The 17,673-nt window shown below is 42.1% G+C and overlaps 2 protein-coding genes across 6 annotated transcripts; both read left to right on the top strand.

Moving 5' to 3' along the window:
* Positions 1 to 173: 173 nt before the first annotated feature.
* On the top strand, positions 174 to 8,108 carry LOC135501742 (vacuolar protein sorting-associated protein 52 homolog). 2 transcript variants are annotated; one of them, XM_064794014.1, is made up of 16 exons: positions 174 to 227; positions 918 to 993; positions 1,382 to 1,510; positions 1,886 to 1,953; positions 2,097 to 2,272; positions 2,585 to 2,735; positions 2,877 to 2,977; positions 3,104 to 3,294; positions 3,482 to 3,612; positions 4,346 to 4,501; positions 4,658 to 4,776; positions 5,123 to 5,246; positions 5,539 to 5,766; positions 6,294 to 6,471; positions 7,087 to 7,205; positions 7,611 to 8,108. In XM_064794014.1, the coding sequence occupies exons 1-16, from the start codon at positions 174 to 176 to the stop codon at positions 7,755 to 7,757; spliced, it is 2,148 nt and encodes a 715-aa protein (XP_064650084.1). In that variant the 3' UTR covers positions 7,758 to 8,108. The 2 variants fall into 2 exon arrangements, with proteins under 2 accessions (XP_064650084.1, XP_064650085.1); XM_064794015.1 differs by having other exon boundaries at positions 5,539 to 5,742; positions 7,611 to 8,107.
* Positions 8,109 to 8,757: 649 nt separating this feature from the next.
* On the top strand, positions 8,758 to 17,048 carry LOC135501130 (N(G),N(G)-dimethylarginine dimethylaminohydrolase 1-like). Of its 4 annotated transcripts, none has more exons than XM_064792969.1 (5): positions 8,758 to 9,041; positions 11,279 to 11,384; positions 11,582 to 11,775; positions 12,440 to 12,571; positions 14,954 to 17,048. In XM_064792969.1, exons 1-5 carry the CDS (start codon positions 8,784 to 8,786, stop codon positions 15,092 to 15,094), a joined length of 831 nt encoding a protein of 276 aa, XP_064649039.1. In that variant the 5' UTR covers positions 8,758 to 8,783; the 3' UTR covers positions 15,095 to 17,048. The 4 variants fall into 4 exon arrangements, with proteins under 4 accessions (XP_064649039.1, XP_064649041.1, XP_064649038.1 ...); XM_064792971.1 differs by lacking the exon at positions 12,440 to 12,571 and adding an exon at positions 12,254 to 12,385; XM_064792968.1 differs by having other exon boundaries at positions 14,692 to 15,097.
* Positions 17,049 to 17,673: the final 625 nt, after the last annotated feature.

The following is a 17,673-nucleotide window of genomic DNA, read 5'->3' as shown; positions in this document are numbered from 1 at the left end:
CAGTCATGAAGACCGTCATCTCCAATAGACAAACATGCTTCAAGTACAACCAAAGATCACACAGCAGATGGCCTGACGATTCCTTCTCTGTCGAGAAAGATCGTCTACTTCTCAAACTGGGGGCGAAAAGGTCAGGGAGCGAAACAACCGCAATTTGCGCATAAGACGTAAACATGGCCGCCGTGGACCCTGCTGCTGACATGGCAGACAGTTCACAAAATGAAACGGTGAATTTTATCCCTTCTCTTCTTTGAATATTAAAAATCAGGTTCTCACGATATTTTTCATGTAGTTTAGAATATTTATATGATAATTTATTGTGAACAGTATTCACCAATATTTTTTAGAACCCTTGCAAAAAGTGAAACTGTTGTGACGGTTGCCCTAGGGCAGGCTAGCCTACCCTAGGCTAGGCCTAGGCCCTATACAGGATGGCCCAGAATAAAACACATGTTATGATTTCCTTGTTTCTCAGTTGACAGTCATTGATGATACAGCATTGTCACTTATTTCCATCCACGTCGCTCTATTATCAAGAAAAAATTGATGGGGAAAGTGTGTGTATTTAGCCTTACACTACAGGAGCCGCTCCACCGTGACCTGACTGACCATGACCCACCACTCGCACACTGCACTGCTGGCGGCGTCTGATTGGAGCTGCACTTACCCTTACCTAAATGGGCTTAATGGATCTATACACTGGTGGTAGATTGTCCTCCGCTGCATTGGCCGAGCCATCTCGTCTGCAGTTCAGGAAGTTTTGGTAATGGATGCAATGATGATTAAAGGACTGAAATTGAACCCTTATGCCTATTTATGTTGGCTGGGGTGGGATGGCTCTGATATCGGCCTGCATATCACCTCTAGTCTAGACACAGGAACCCAAGTAAACAATACTAATTTTCTTCATCTTCCAGCTTATTGACGTGACCAACTTTACCCTAGGAGAACTGGACATAACTTCTGAAGAATTCCTCCTGGATGAAGTGGATGGTAAGAAGAAAGCTACATCATCATAGCTTTTGTGATTGCTGACTTATCCGTTGAGGCTCTCGTTTTATCTTGGGAGTAACTCCGTGATAAGAAAGCACTTATCCGTGATAAAGCTATAGATAGAAAAGGTTAAGTTTTTAACTTTCCCCGCTGCTAGTTTCTCTCCAGACTTCAGCATAGAAAGTCTGGAAATCTGACGTGGAGAGGTAAAGAATTTCTGAATTAATGAAGAACAATGTTGTGTGTTATGTCTTGCTTTAAGATTTGTGCGGTTAAAGAGCGGTATCTCCTAAATCTCTCTGAATGCAGGATTTCACCACAACTTCGAAAAATCATGGCCATGTACACAAAAGTTGTCTTCAAATGAATAGTCTGGTTTCTTTTGCAGTTCACATCCAAGAAAACTTGGAAGATGAACTTGTTCAAGAAGCACTCAAGTCTGGCCTCGATTTACGCCAATATTCCAAACAGATTGAATCCGAACTCTTAGATGTGGAAAATGCTTCCATTCAGGACTGTATCCTTTGAGTTGAATACTAAGGAGGAATGAACGATTTGGTGCTAAACGACCTCAGCTCTATCTGACAACCTGTTACTATCCTGCTCAATCCTCAGTAGAGACAACTTGCTCTTCTCAGTGCCGAGACTCTCTAGAATAGTGATCAGTCCTGAGCCAGTGCTCTGAACTTACTCCATGTTGGTGATGTCATCAAACACGTCTTGTTCAGTGCGACAGGTATAAGGCTAAAGTCTCTAAGGATTGATATGATAACAGCATAATTGTGGCTCTTTCGCCTATGAGTCTTGGAGTAACAGTCCCATCCTCCACTGCAGTCAGTATGTCTCCTCTGGAGGTCTTGGAGTAACAGTGAATGACCTTAACCATGGCCAGATATCAAGGAGAGTCAGAACATTGCCAGTTTACACAAACAGATTGCAGCATGTGACACAGTTTTAGAGGTAATAGGTCATGTCCTTTATCACTTTCATTCTTACTTACATTTAGTTGCCGCCTTGGCATTTTCACTGTCACCTAAGTATCACACCTGACAGTGAAGGTAAGCCTCATCTGTCGTTCTCAATTCAAAATTGTTGTTTTTCAGCGCATGGAGTTAATGCTGAACAGCTTCCAGACAGACTTGGGCAGTATTAGTCATGAAATCCAGTCCTTACAAGAGCAGAGTATCACAATGAACATCAAGCTGAAAAACAGGCAAGCCGTGCGAGGAGAGCTCAGTCAGTTTGTCGATGAAATGGTGGTCCCAGAAAAAATGATCAAGTAAGTTACGACAAGAGATTCTTCGTCTTCTACTTCTGTATTACTAGGAGGAAGAAGAAAGCTCGGGAGCGCCATCTTTGAGCAAGCAGTCTACTTCATCTCTTGTGTAACAAGCATGGCTTTCAGCTCTCGTCTTAAGACTGAGTGTGCTGATCTGTGTATCTATTACAGTTACAGCTGCTTTATGAAGAGAGTTGGTTGTGCCTTACCCGCTGTTCAACATCTCTCGTAATTGAGTGCATTTGATGACATATTGTCCATGTTACCAGACGGAGACAGTTTATTTTTTAATATTTACCATTTCCTCGGCAGCATAATTTTGGACACTCCAGTAACGGAGCGCGAGTTCCTTGAGCAGCTCCATGAGTTAAACCATAAAATCAACTTTGTGAAAGAACAGTCATTCAAGGATGCTCGGTCCTGTCAAGATGTCAGGGACATACTGGAGAAACTGAAAATTAAGGTATGTTGATCATTTCTTGGCTTTCTCAACATGAAGTGTGTATCATTGTTGCAATTATGGCTGGTGTCAGCTCTTGCTGAAGTCTTATTCTTTTGTTTTAGTTAGAATATCTTTATCATGCCTTGTCTATCTTCTTTTCAGGCCATAGCAAAAATACGAGAATTTCTCCTACAAAAAATATACCAATTTCGGAAACCAATGACAAATTATCAGATTCCACAAAATGCTTTGTTAAAATTCAGGTGAGTTATAAAACTGGCTGCTCTCATTCTCTCTAACGTATTTTATTTTAATTGAGCCTGGTTGTGAGGTCTGTTACACCTCATTTCAATTCCATGGAACTGTAACCAACATTTATCATCTTCCAGATTTTTTAATGAATTCTTGATGGCGAACGAGCGTCACGTTGCCAAGGAGATCCGTGATGAGTACATCGAGACGATGAGTAAGATCTATTACTCATACTTCAAGGGTTACACGAGTCGACTCATGAAGCTCCAGTTTGAGGAGGTCGCTGATAAGGATGACCTGATGGGTGTCGAGGACACAGCCAAGAGAGATATCCTTTATATGAGAGAATGAGTAAAACTGTGCGATGTCAATGATAAGGCAGATATGGGGTCTCACAGTAATGTGGCTTCCAGCTAACCTGTATTAGGTGAATGTTATTGGAGCCTGTCACAGTAAGACACACCACTTTCAATCTTAAATTTTCTGCATTAACTATTTCTCCTTAATTTCAATACGATTCTTCTCTAAACCTTCTTTGAAGAATCGATCAACTATTTTCACGGTTGGCAGTCGAGGAGCAGTGCTCACAAGTGAACTAGAAGCTGCTGTGATAGTTCCACATGCGGCTCAAAAGGGGGAGCAAAAGGTGGGTGGAAATATTAGACATTTGGACAGAGGCAATACAGCCACCTGACGACAGGATGTGAGTGCTAGTGATCCAGGAGCAAGGTTGAACTTTAGCAGGACTGGGCCTAGTATCCTCTTGTACTTCTATTCCAGGGACTAATCACCTGTATAACTGGTGGCTTAATATGGAATTTCAGTTTCTGGATTTTCTCTGTCTGACCGAGCTGGTCCACATTCAATATGTTCAAAGCACAAGAAACAACATACACAGAGGGCTTCTGACATGTGACTAATCCTTTATGAGTGGATGTTAATTTCGTCTAATGACATGAAGCCTTGGCCTCTATTCATGGTGGGTTTGTGCCACCTAATCATCATGTTATTACTCATATAGGATTAGCCACATTTCAGAAGACCTTTTGTGACTGTTGGCTGTGTATGTTGTTACGCTTTGAATGTGGGACAGGTGGGTCATTCATACACTTGATAATGAACTGAGAAAGCAGTTGGAAAGGAAGTGACTACAGAAAATCTAGAAACTGAAAATCCATATGAAGCCATCAGTTATCCGTGGATCCAGCTCTGAAATGCCGATGAATCACCGTTGAGATTCACCTGAAATGTATAGAAATAGTCCACTTATTTATGCTCTGATATCCAGAGTCGGGACAGCTTGTTGTAAACATCACAGCCAAATATGGTTGGTGGGAAGATTTGCAGAGTTTTGATTGTATTTGCTGACTGCTTTCCAGTTTGCGTTCGAGGCGCTGTTCCGCAGCCAGCACTACGCCTTGTTAGACAACTCATGTCGAGAGTACCTCTTCTTGTGTGATTTCTTCATGGTGTCAGGCCAGGCGTCACATGATCTATTCAATGCCATCATGGGAAAGACTTTATCAACATTCCTGGTGAGTTTTCTTGTGAAAGTAAACAAAAAGAGCAAATACAGAAGTTAAAGAATTAAGATTTGAACCAAAGCAAGTTGGTGGTCAATTCAAGAGGACAAGTTTTCGATGGTTACTTTCTATTCTTAATGTCTGTCTTTTCATTATTGGTTGTTTCAGAAACACATGGATGTCTATACAAATGACTGTTACGATTCTATCGCTCTCTTCCTGTGTATACATATCATCTACCGATATCAAGTCATCATGCATAAACGTAACGCTCCAGCTCTTGTAAAGTAAGTTATCAAGATATTCAAGTAGGAGCCATACGGATGTAGCTGCATGTGCTTTAACCGGATAATGTCCCTGTCTCCTCACTGAGGGCAGCGGCAATCCCACTTTCTGGCCTTGAAATGAGACTGAAGACCGGATAATGTCCCTGTCTCCTTACTGAGGGCAGCGGCAATCCTGCTTTCTGGCCTTGAGACTGAAGACGAAGCTTCTTGTTCTCTCGCCCTGTACCAGAGCAGGCTGTTCCAGCTGTTGCTGTTCTAGTCAGTTTTGTTAATGGGAAGGGTGTCTGGTTGATTAACAAATATGGCAAAACAGGTGAATCTTTTTGACTGAGCTTTCATGTTGCAGATATTGGGAGACCCTCCTTGAGCGGTTACTCCCGAGGTTTGAATACATCATGGATATGAACATCCAGAGTGTGAGAGATTGTGATCCCCAGAGACTCGGCCACATTGATGTCAGGCCACATTACGTAAGTTTACTGTGAGACAGGTTGCTTCGAGTCTTTACAATCAATACACCTCCATGTTCTACTTGGATAACTAAGATCTGTAGCCTTTCATGTGTGCTGTTTGACTGAGGGTCGTGTGCAATGCCTACAATGCATCCACCTTGTAAATAGCGTAGAGTAGGGGGATATCCCATTCCAGGAGTTTCCTCCTACTCCAGTTATGCCCTGTCCAGCTACCAGACTCACAATGTGAGGGTACAGTCAGTCTGGTGTCAATACAGTGGTTATCATGTCTGGTTCTATTCTCTTTCAGATCACAAGAAGATATGCTGAATTCTCTGCTGCCATCGTTGGAATAAATGAGACATTCCCCAACGACCTCATCAACCGTCTTCTTGCCCAGCTACAGACGGAGGTGGAAAACTTCATTCTGAGAATGGCGGCAGAATTCCCGCAGAGGAAGGAACAACTCATATTTCTCATCAATAACTACGACATGATGCTGAACGTGATCATGGTAAGAAGTGAACGGCGCCCCTATGTGAGTGTTTGTTGTACTAATTGTTGCCATTGGGTTTTGGTTGAGGTTGGCGGAAGGTAAGGTGATGGGAAAAGGTAAGCTTTCATGGCAAAGGGAAAACATTCTGTCCTCTCGGATCTCATCGATTATTCCTCTTTATTATTCGGGCAATTCTATTCTCTAGTTGCACTGCTTTTACTTCAGGATGGTAGATTTGATTTATGGTCAATTTGGATTGTTTCATTTGCCTCTGTCTCTTCGGTTTTTCTCAATCAATTCTACTGGTTGTCTTTCATCGGTATTCTGTTTAGTTTGTAGGTCAGTGTCAATTCTGTCTCGTGGCTGTAAATGTTACCAAATATAGATTTTTCATTGGGTGTCCCAACATATAGTTTACGTTTGGGAGATGTAAATGTTATGTTGAGTAACTCTGACCAAAGTTCTATGATGAGTAGTCCAGACATATATTTTGAATTTTATGTTGGCCAAATTGTTCTGCTCATCAGTGATGTAACACGCTTTGGTAATTTGACTGTTTAAATTTTCAGGAACGGACGACAGATGACTCGAAGGAGTCTGAAAGTTTTAAGGAATTACTCGCCGCTCGGACCCAGGAGTTCGTCGAGGAGATACTCGCGCCACATTTTGGTGGAATGATTGCATTTGTTAAAGACTGTGAGGTTCAGTTGGAGAGAAATAATGTTGATTATCTCCGAGCTCAAGAAAGTAAGCAACTTCCTCAACCGAGAGAGGATCCTGCCTATCAGTGTTTCTCCCAAGTTGATGAGATCTTTCTTTGTCTGGTTGGTTACAAAGGTTTCACACCAAGCCAATCATATTTAAAGCCCTAGAAGTGTGTACTCCCATTTTGATAAGAACCTTGCCTCAGTCTTGCAAGTTGAACTGTTTGTTGTCCCCTGTATTGTAACCAAATCACAATCCAATAAGCTGACTGATGAGCTTGGGTGACCTCTTAACATGCAGCCATTGTCTCCACAAACCAGCACGACCTCAACTGGTCCTCCCTGGTCTGTGCTGCCATGCTTTGAAAGTCAACAGGGTGTGAAGTGATTATGAACAAACTCTGGCAGTGACAACTTCTTCATTGTCACAAACAATACCAATGCCTGTATTCTGGTTCCACCCTAGCTGGCCTCAACTCCCTACACAATGCTGGTTTGATCTGCTGAATACATTGGCAGTGACAGCCTGGTGGAATCCTCATAGCCTGTACTGAGTGACAGCCACAACAGTTTTTTTGAGTCGGTTGTTTAGTCCCCCTTCTAAAAATTCACTACTGAATTAAGGATCTGTATTTTTGCCATTGCCTTTCAATTTCAGGACGAGTAACGCAGCTTGTGCGAGGATTCAGCGAAGAGTGGAAGAGGTCAATTGAACTTATCAACCAAGATGTCATGCGGTCTTTCTCCAACTTTAAGAATGGGACCCAGATTCTTCAGGTGAGCAGATTTCCCTTGCGGAGAGATTTCCATGAAAGTCACCAGATCGTGGGTTTGGAGGGGCAGGAAGCAGGTTGGCCTGATTAAGTTACACATTGTCACCAAAAGGTGTCCGCTGTCTTACTTACTATCTGAGAGTGACGTGTTCAAACCCCATCTCATTGTGCCTTTGTCCTCCTGAGCTTGAGCCTGCTTAGGTGATGCACTGGGTAAGCAGTTGGCTGCCTCTGTGCAGATCTATCATACCAGTGGGTGTTGTTGTAAAGGGCTCCGACTTTGAGGCAATACTCTGCAGGTGAGGCAAGGAGTGCTTCATGTCATTGTGAAGACAGCTCAACAGCATCACCAACTAACTCCTTTGACATTTCTTGTTCTTGTTACATGTGTCATGTTATGTGATTGCAGGGAGCCCTGACCCAGTTGATCCAGTACTACCACCGTTTCCAAAAGGTGCTCTCACAGAATCCTTTCAAGAACATGTCTATTCGTAGCGAGCTCATCAACATTCATCATGTCATGGTTGAAGTGAAGAAACATAAACCTAACTTTTAGGAAAGTTCAACTTGTTGACTTGAATTCATTAACGACAAGTTGTGTGTTTAGACATTTCTGGTTGACAGAAAATATTAAGCTTACTGCATGTACATTTGTAACTAAAACAACTACAAGTCATTGTAAATAATCATGTACATTAGCTAACAAGTGAAATTGAAAGTTTGTGTCAGTTTGTCTTTGTTAGGGAAATATTCAATTGTAGAGGGACAGAAGACCATTGAGATATTACATCACTACTTGGTTGATGGCTGTTCCATTAAAAAACGTGCAATTTGTTAATATATTGTTGTTGTTAAGTAATCATTCAAATAAATCCACATGATACGTACAAACAAGCCTATGTCTTATTTCACTTTATTGAATAGACGCTTTGCAATATGCGTCACAATGCCCCCCAAGATGGCCGCGAACAGTGCGGTCACGAGCGCGACGCTATGTTGTGACGCTTTGCGCAAGTCCTGACGCGAAGTCCTGAAAGGAAGAAAGCCGACGTCATCACGTTCTATCTGGCCCCCAACCTGGCCGACATCGCAACGTCATTGCAAAGGGTCTATAGAGTTGGTTCACATCGAGGACGGCTGGTCTTCTCACAGGATCTGTCCAAAGCGGGAGGCGCCAGCAGTGAGGTTCAGTATTCTAACCCTGCTGTGGGTGGTTCAACTAGCTTGACTTGAGCCTCTCCCAGGGAGAATCTGTCTTCAAAACCTGTCCTCAACCGGTGACAGACAGCTGGTTTGTGGAGTGAGCTGATCAAATCAACCAATATTGTGTAGTCCATGATAGGCTGACCCATCCCCCTTTCCTGTAGAAAGTTTCTCGACCTTCCTAGTGATTCTTAACAATATCTTAACTATAAACTCGGATATGAGCCAACCCTGACTACGGCGCTGTCCTGATCGTGGAGTATTTTTACTATGAAATGGATTAGGAGCCGTCGCGGTTACGCCCGCTCTGTTGGAATTTAGGTCACGTAAATCGAGGTCACGGCCTCGTTTTGACTTCATTACAAAGCTTGAAAGCAAAATGGCAGCACCTTTTAAATATAACTACGCGATTGTGAGCCGAATTCCCGATAGTTTTAAGAAACAGCACCCTGATGTGGATCTTGAACATGCCAGGGCAGATCTTGAGAAATATGTGGACCTCCTCAGACGGCTTGGAATCGATGTTTTGGAGCTGCCAGCGGACGAGAAACATCCCGAGTGTGTGAATGTTGATGACACTGCGGTGGTGATAAATGGAACTGCACTGATGTGCTGTCCTCCAGAAAGACAAGGAGAGGCGAGTGATTTAGAACATTTTGCCGTCCACCGATTTCTGTAATTTTACCATCGTAACTTAGTTTAGATCTACGTTTAATCGATCGCTCCTTCAATTTTGTGATATATTGTGTTGTTCGTGTGTTTGAGATACAAGAAGTTGACAGTTATCATGGGCGAAAAACTCTCTGGTTGTTTTCAGCAATTGAGTAGGTGGCAGCACTGTCGTTTAGGGCAGGGCACCCAGTCATAGAGGAATGAGGATGTGATTGTGAATAATCACCTTTTTCATGAAGATGGGAAAGCTGAAGCCGGTCCCTGTGTGTGGGAGGGAGTGCCCGGACATCTCCAAAAACATGCGTTTCATGCAGAGTTGGCTTCATTTCTGGGGGATGAAATGAAAAGTGGTGTTCCTTATCCTAGTCTCAGGCCGAGGCGTGTTTCAAAGCCTGAGTAAATCATGTTAATTGTCAAATTACAGAGCTACTTACACTTCAGCTCTAATGGAAATTATGATTGACAATGACCCCGTGTAGCTGTTTCTGTGACCCAGTTTACAGCTCATTGGCACTCATTTAGTACATTCAAAATGTCAACCATTCAGCTTGGACCTCAAGTTCTATTTGCAGCTTACTTGAATGAATTGAAGGTTACTTTTTGATAGTCTTTTCAGATGGTATTTGACATGTTTGATGGAATGTAAAATAAAGGAACTTTTAAAAGTGGTCACTAAGGGTAGATCGTGCTACTGGTTAGTTCATGAGGGAAAGATACCGGCCATGGCTCAGTTATGTGTTTTTATTTGGGTCACTGTCATTCATGAGATTAGACAGTACTAGCATACACCCGTGGCGGTATTGTTAGAATGAATCATAAGTCATCCATTCAATGATTCTATTGGTTCTTTTGCCAAACATAATGCTCAACTTTCTCCTGGACATTTAGCCAGTGGTAACTGTTGTGTTGGTAGACACTCAAAAAGTTAGGAACAATCAGTTTGTAATATCTGCTCATCAACTGAACGATTAAGGATTGTTTATTTGACAGAGATGAGGTGTTGTGCAGTCGATTCATATCCTGCCAACCTGCACGATTCATATCCTCCCAACCTGCACGATTCATATCCTCCCAACGTGCACGATTCATATCCTCCCAACCTGCACGATTCATATCCTGCCAACCTGCACGATTCATATCCTCCCAACCTGCACGATTCATATCCTCCCAACCTGCACGATTCATATCCTGCCAACCTGCACGATTCATATCCTCCCAACCTGCACGATTCATATCCTGCCAACCTGCACGATTCATATCCTCCCAACCTGCACGATTCATATCCTCCCAACCTGCACGATTCATATCCTCCCAACCTGCACGATTCATATCCTCCCAACCTGCACGATTCATATCCTCCCAACCTGCACGATTCATATCCTCCCAACGTGCACGATTCATATCCTGCCAACCTGCACGATTCATATCCTCCCAACCTGCACGATTCATATCCTGCCAACCTGCACGATTCATATCCTCCCAACCTGCACGATTCATATCCTCCCAACCTGCACGATTCATATCCTCCCAACGTGCACGATTCATATCCTCCCAACCTGCACGATTCATATCCTGCCAACCTGCACGATTCATATCCTCCCAACCTGCACGATTCATATCCTCCCAACCTGCACGATTCATATCCTCCCAACGTGCATTATCTGTGTTGACCAGAAACTGAGCATACCAAGTCTTTGGATTGTGGGAAATGTATAGTGACAGGTCGTCTGCTTGGCATTGTTTAACTGCTGGCCCCTGCTTGGCCCTACAGAAAGGAATGTTGATCAGATTGGTGACTCAGACATGTTGGAGCCAACATCAAGTATAAACTAGGTGAACTAAGACCGAGGAAATACTGCGTCTGTGAAGGTGACTGTACAAATGAAATTGTGTATATAAACGTATCTTCGAATAGGAAGCTTTCTGACCAACTTACAATTACATGACTTAGTGATTAATTGACTGTTTTAATCGGTTTCAAGATAAGCCAGAAGTGTTGGTTGATCTCTTGCTCCCTTCCCTTAACGCAGGACGAGAGTTTTAACCCTTGTGTTAACCCAACTTACATGACTTAGTGATTAATTGACTGTTTTAATTGGTTTTAAGATAAGCCAGAAGTGTTGGTTGATCTCTTGCTCCCTTCCCTTAACGCAGGACGAGAGTTTTAACCCTTGTGTTAAATTTGCTGTGTTGTCTTTCCAGGTGAATGTGATCCGTCAGACTCTACGGCGAGAACTCGGCCTGAAGATTGTGGAGATCCAGAATCCATCAAAGGTCGCTCTCGAGGGCGGAGACGTACTCTTCACAGGTGGGTGGAATTCTTGGGGGGGGGGGGGGGGAGAGAAGAGGATGTTTTCCTTCAGCAGTGAATATCTCAGTCAATACAACTAGCTCAGTGTCTTTTTTGGAATGAGACAGCCGGCACAGAACAGGTCACATGTAGGCCCATAGCATCTATCTTTGGTGTCGAGTTTATTTCTAAATGACTGTCCTTTCCCTTCTTAGGTAAAGAGATCATCGTCGCACTATCTCAGCAGACTAACGAAGCCGGTGCCCAAGCTGTCGCATCAGCCTTCCCTGAATATGCCACCACCCCAGTCAAGATCCCCAATGGCTACCACTTGAAGGACCTTGTGTGCATGGCTGGAAGGGACATCATGATCCACGGGTCAAGCAGGACGGTTGAGGACATCATGAGGGTAATGATACCTTGTTCACGTTCATGCTAGTCATACTGATACTTTGACGTCTGGCAAAGTCGTGCAGTTTTGCCAAATGTAGTGTTTCCTTTTTTGAAATCAAAATGTAGAAATGTCTTCTGAAAAGATAAGCCTAGGCAAACTTTTTACACTCCCATCGGCCAATGTTTTATATTTGATAAATATAGAATGTTTCACCATTGTTGGTGATGTCTGTAAGGTCATAATAATCTTTGTTCAGCAGGTTCTGAGGTAAGTTGGCAATCATAATTTAACTCTAGTTGGCCCATTCTGTACCAAGCCAAACATGTAATAATAATTAATATGTCTTGTAATTACGAATGTAAGAGAATGCTCACATTTGATGTAAATATTCGTGAGAATGGCAGTTCGACCAAAAACAAAATATGACAGAAGATTGAGGTGGGCTCTTCTTACATAATCATACAAGCTGTAACATCATCAATCTTGATTCCAGAATATCCGCAGGGCGTGTTCCTATGGTTACCGACGTATCCACTTAGAAGACGACCACGGCGCCAACTTGTGTTACATCAACGGCACGTTGTGTCATCTGGGCCACCAGCACGTCTCACGGGCAACATATGGTGTAAGTACCAATCACTACTGAATGATAACCAGGTCTCATGTGTTCTATTTTCAGCAAATTCGGATCCATGCGAGTTTTGGATACTCCACCATTGCCTTAGAGGATGACCATGCTTCCAACGGTCTCTATTGCAATGGTACCTTGGTTCATCTCTCCGACAAACAAATGTCGGGAAAGAGTTTTGGCGTGAGTACATCGTTTGGATGTAGGCATCGCATTCTGTTGCTTTGGAGCTTTTTGATTGTTTCAGATTTCTGTCACCATGGTTACCAGTTAGAACTGAGTCTGATGTTGACCGAGATTAATAAGGTGTAAGAGGTCTTGTTATGTTGTTATCCACACTTAATCGTCATACTCGTATCTTTCCCTCGACTCGAACAGTGTCAGTCGTACAGTAATTCAATTCAACTTTATTCTCAAAAACTATATGTAGTGTGAGGCGGTTTTGAATGACAGTATGATGACATGATTATTCCAACAGAACAGCACAAAATGATAGTTAGAGATGAATAATACATGGAGAATGAGTTCTATAAACATGAGTTATTACTAATTACTACCCTCTGGTGACAGAAATTAGAACAAATTTTTTTAGTAACTTTGCTTTTGCCAGTATTTGGCTTTCTAACTTGATCAATGTAGTCGCATGTTAATCATCTTCTAGGCTGATAACCAGTCAGTGTTGTTGTTGCGCGGATTCTCAAGTTGGCTGCAAGAAGTCATGGTGCTTGATGAGAATGTCAGTGATTATCAGCTTGAATCATCCACTTTGAGACATAGAGCTTCCAATCTAGTTTACACTGCATCAATTTGCATTCATTCATGGGGCATGGGTGTTAGAACATTGCAGGAGAGCTAGGGAATGTATTACTTCTTGATATTCATGTTTTTGGTGATTTTTCCTTAATTTCTGATCTTCATCTTTTGTCACTTATGTATTCATTGTCTAATAATGTAGAATTGTTCTCTGTTGCTTTCTTGTAGACTTCATGTTAGTCCTGGTGTGGCTTTCTCAGGGTTTATTTCACATTTGTCAATGTTGTTGTCATTTTCTCATGTTGTCACTAGTTTGTGTGATTTGCTGAATGATCAGGAGGTCAGGAGTTTGGCCCATTTTGGCGCTGTGTCCTCACGCAAGTTGAAAATGAAGTCCTCAAGATGACCTGTAAGAACAGGGCCTGTTTTTACTCGTCACTCACCAGTTGTCACATCACTAGCATTTTAGATCGTTTGTTATATTCGCAAAAGGTTCTGGTGGATGGTTTTGCCTGTTTCATGATTTCATCTGTCATCCATACGTTGATCTCAACACATCAACACTCGGTAATCTCTGAATAAGAATCTCTATTTATAATGCATGGCTTATAAAATGGTCAAAATGGTTTGGCATTGAAACTGGGTTGTGAAAATGCACCGCAAGTTGGAGAAGATTTCTTAGTTCTGTCCTGGTGCATGGCCTGCAGCTTATACACTGGATAGTCACACATGCGGACACGAACGTTATGTTTGTCGGGACACTGCCAGTTATACAGCAACAACAATAACAATCGGGCCTAGGCGTATAGTCAAAGCTTTACTAACTTTATTTTTCAGCCTCCACTCGTCAATACATAGATGTTCCCACCCTCTTATTATATCACCATTGATGTATTTAACTTTTAGCTTGGACAAACAAGTTTCACCGATCTACGACTGTTTTTGAACCTTCAGAATCAGAGCATGACATAGGCACATAGTCATTCAAAAGCATTCAGAATATTCAGTTTGGATTGTAAGTGAGGTGGCAGGTTGTCAAACAGACATTGGTTCCACCTTATGTTTTGTATTATTTTGCAGGAGCAATCTTAGATCAGTGAGACTTGAGTAATTCCATACACACTAATATTATGTCCATATTTTCACAGCTTGCGAGAACAGTGCTCACTCGCTTGGTGACATCACTGTCAGCGGTGATGCCATTGCTTCCCTCTATAATATCAAACTGCATTAAAAAGTGAACCAACATCATCAGTCCCAAAACCTTTTTGACTTTGAAAATTTTTCAAAATTTTGAACAGACTGAAAGTTGAAAAAATTTCTGAATGCAAATTTTTTTTTCACTGGTTTTTTGTTTTCTGCTCAAAATTACCAACATCAACACCAGCTTTGTTTACATTTTGCTATGAAGAGTTGATGCTGTAACCTGGGAAATGTTTATCAAACTTGCTTAGTGCTCAACTCTGATGCATAAAATCTTTGGAAACAAACACTTTGACAAACGATACCATCTTGTTAATTCAGATCTTCTTTCCCTTGCTTGCTTTTAGACCCTTGAAAACAAGATTGACTTCCCTCGCAAGGCCCTCGACATCGAACACCTGTTAAAAGGAGAGAGTTGTCTAACCCGCCTCGCTTTGCTGCTCGGAAAGGTCAAGTACCCGAAAAAGATCGTCTCCACTCTTGACTAAGAACCGCTGGCTTGCTCTAACATCTAACACTGTCACTAATTGTCACATGACAGTAACATGACTAATTTCCTCATCATCTGACCTTTCGTTTAATCTAAGAGTTGTTTGCTGCTTGTTTTAGACCCTTGAGAACAAGATCGACTTCCCACGCCAGGCTCTGGACATGGAGAGCCTGTTGAAGGGAGAGAGTTGCCTGACCCGTGTTGCTATGCTGGTCGGAAAGGCCAAGTATCCCAAGAAGATTGTTTCGACACTCGATTAAGAATTTCATGTCGGTGGCTGTGTATAACATCTAAAATAGTTCCACTTTGCTGTATAGAATATGGAATGAGAAAATGTCAGCAAATTTTGGTTTTCAAATGTTCAAAATGATGGTAACTGAAGACAGCTAAGAAATCAGAAGGGGCCATCTCTTTGTGGGAAGACTGAAGGACAGTTGATCTCCTTGAATAAGTTGAAATGTGCCATATGGTCACTGTCCTTCTTCATAAAAAAATTATCATTGAATCGTTGCATAAAGGAATGAAGTACTGCAAACCCAAATACATGTATATTGCATACATTTTATTTTCTAGGCTTTTCTTCATGTTTACAGATAATTGCAAAGATATATGGCTAGGTTTAAAATAGTTGATGCTTGATCATATGAAAACTGTATTCAAAAATGTTCCATGTCTATCTTATCTGATCTAATTGTAAAATGTGTGCACTGTGCAACTCAAACCTGGTATTACCAGGGCTCCAACCTGCGATTATCATCAAAAAACATCTCTCGTATTCAGGTCAAACCGGTTCTTGCTGGTTTTGATACTGATCACAAGTGATTGTCATCACCAATTCTTGTCGCAGGTGACAGAGATCGCCTGTGGTCATTATTGGAGGTCGCAATGGTTGAAATCCCTCGTGTGCGGGCGCTTTATCTAAAGTCAATCTGTGTGTAGCTAGGAGCAAATGTAATGCTGATGACAAAGAATATTAATAGTTCACCACTGAAACTGCTCTGCCTCCATGAAAGCCCAGGTTCTAAGAGTGTCCAACACTTCTTAGGCCTGATTATGGCCTTGGATACAATGGGATATTTGATGTGGGTATATAATGTATGTAGGCCTATAGCAGCAGTTGTTTTTATTTGTATATGTATTGCACAATAGGAAGTTGAGTGTTGCCAGGATCTCCTCATGACAGCCGAGGCCTAGTGGAGTTCCACATGCCTTATTTGGCCTTAAGGACTGGCTGGTGAAGTCAATGCAACTATCGGTTATTTTATTTCTGCCTGCCTTGATGTTCCCGGGCATTTATAAGAACATTGCAATGTATTTGTCAATTCTTACCTCATGAAAGTCCAGGTTGAAATTGAATCAGCCTGATTTAGACCTTGGGGTTTAGTGATTTCATTGTATGTTTATATTGCTTGTATTCATTATCTGTGGAACAGAACCAATTGTTAAACAATTTTAGATAACAATCAACTGTAAATGTCTCATGAAAGCCCAGGACTTTTGTTTATTCAGTCCTGATTTAGGCCTTGAGACTTTGGTTGGTTGAAATCATCAATTAATAAATAATGTGTTTTTGTTCTAGAAAAAGTGTCGAAAAGATAATAAAATGTCACTTTTTAGTACAAGTGGTATACTACACACCTGATGAAAGTTTGGATACTTTTCCCGGGTTGACCCTTTATGCCCCATGAAAGCCCAGGTCATGGGTTGAACCATTGACCTGATTTTGGCCTTGGGGTGTGGGAAAATACTTGGAAGTGTACTAACTTCATCGAAGCTTTTGATAGTTCATCAGACACTTCTGACAAATGGAGTCTTTGTAGGGCGATTGAAAGTTATATGCCACTGGGCTAATACCAGGACATTCGGCCTTATTGGGGAATATTTGGATTCGGGCCTTTCTTCCTCATTCTCGTCAAGACAGTGGTTCAAGTCGCTTGTCACATTATGACCTTGAGGAAGATCGCGTGGGGTGGGTTTTGAGGTAAAAAGAGCAAGATAGACTCTGAAAATGGAAATTTAATGAATCTTGGCACCCCAGTATGTAAACTTAATTTGGACATCAAACACCGTTTTTGAACTGTTTGTGCTGCCAATGTTCTGGTATTGGTCCAAACTTGTCATTTTATGTCAGAGCTTTGTTCCATAGTTACTGTCTGGGACATGCATTGTTTTATATATGAAGTCAAAATAAATAGTTTCTACTTTATCCGCAAATTCATGATTTGTTGGGTTATTTCAAACATGCCCTGAGCTCTCCCCATCTCTCCAATGAAAGACCTGTCTTCCCAATATCAAGCTGACTCTGCTCTCTCATGCATCTCATCTTGTAGCATGTACAATCAATTATTGCTTGCCTGGCCTGCTAGCACAAGCAGTTGACTCCCTGTCTGTAAAATCCGTCCTACCCCATTCTAAAATACCAGGATCTGTCGCATTCTTCCCTCGCACATGTGCCTCACAGGACTACACGTTGGTTGTCCCTTGCAGCACATGCATGTCTACATCCATCCTGTCACCAAGGATGGATTATTTGCTTGGGATATGCGAAGCACCTGTACCAATGTCAAGTGACCAAATGAGCAGTTGAGATATCCAATGGTTCATCATACTTTTTTGGTGGAGTCCACTTTGGCCTGGGCATTGTAGGCCGAGTGGCTAGGACATCAGACAAGTGGATAAGGGGGCCAGGACAATGTTGATTATGGAGCCATCTACAGCAACTTGAGGTTGCGTACTAACCCTACCACTGGACAAAGCGACTCCAACACCCCAGTCAGACTCGCACAGATAGAGCCTTAAACATCAAGAAATGAACAAGAACAATGTCTTTAAAAGATCA

The sequence above is a fragment of the Lineus longissimus genome, chromosome 17, assembly GCF_910592395.1.
Source record: "Lineus longissimus chromosome 17, tnLinLong1.2, whole genome shotgun sequence".
Lineage (NCBI taxonomy): Eukaryota > Metazoa > Nemertea > Pilidiophora > Heteronemertea > Lineidae > Lineus > Lineus longissimus.
Note: the sequence above shows the minus strand (reverse complement) of the source record. Positions and strands in the feature narration are given on the sequence as shown.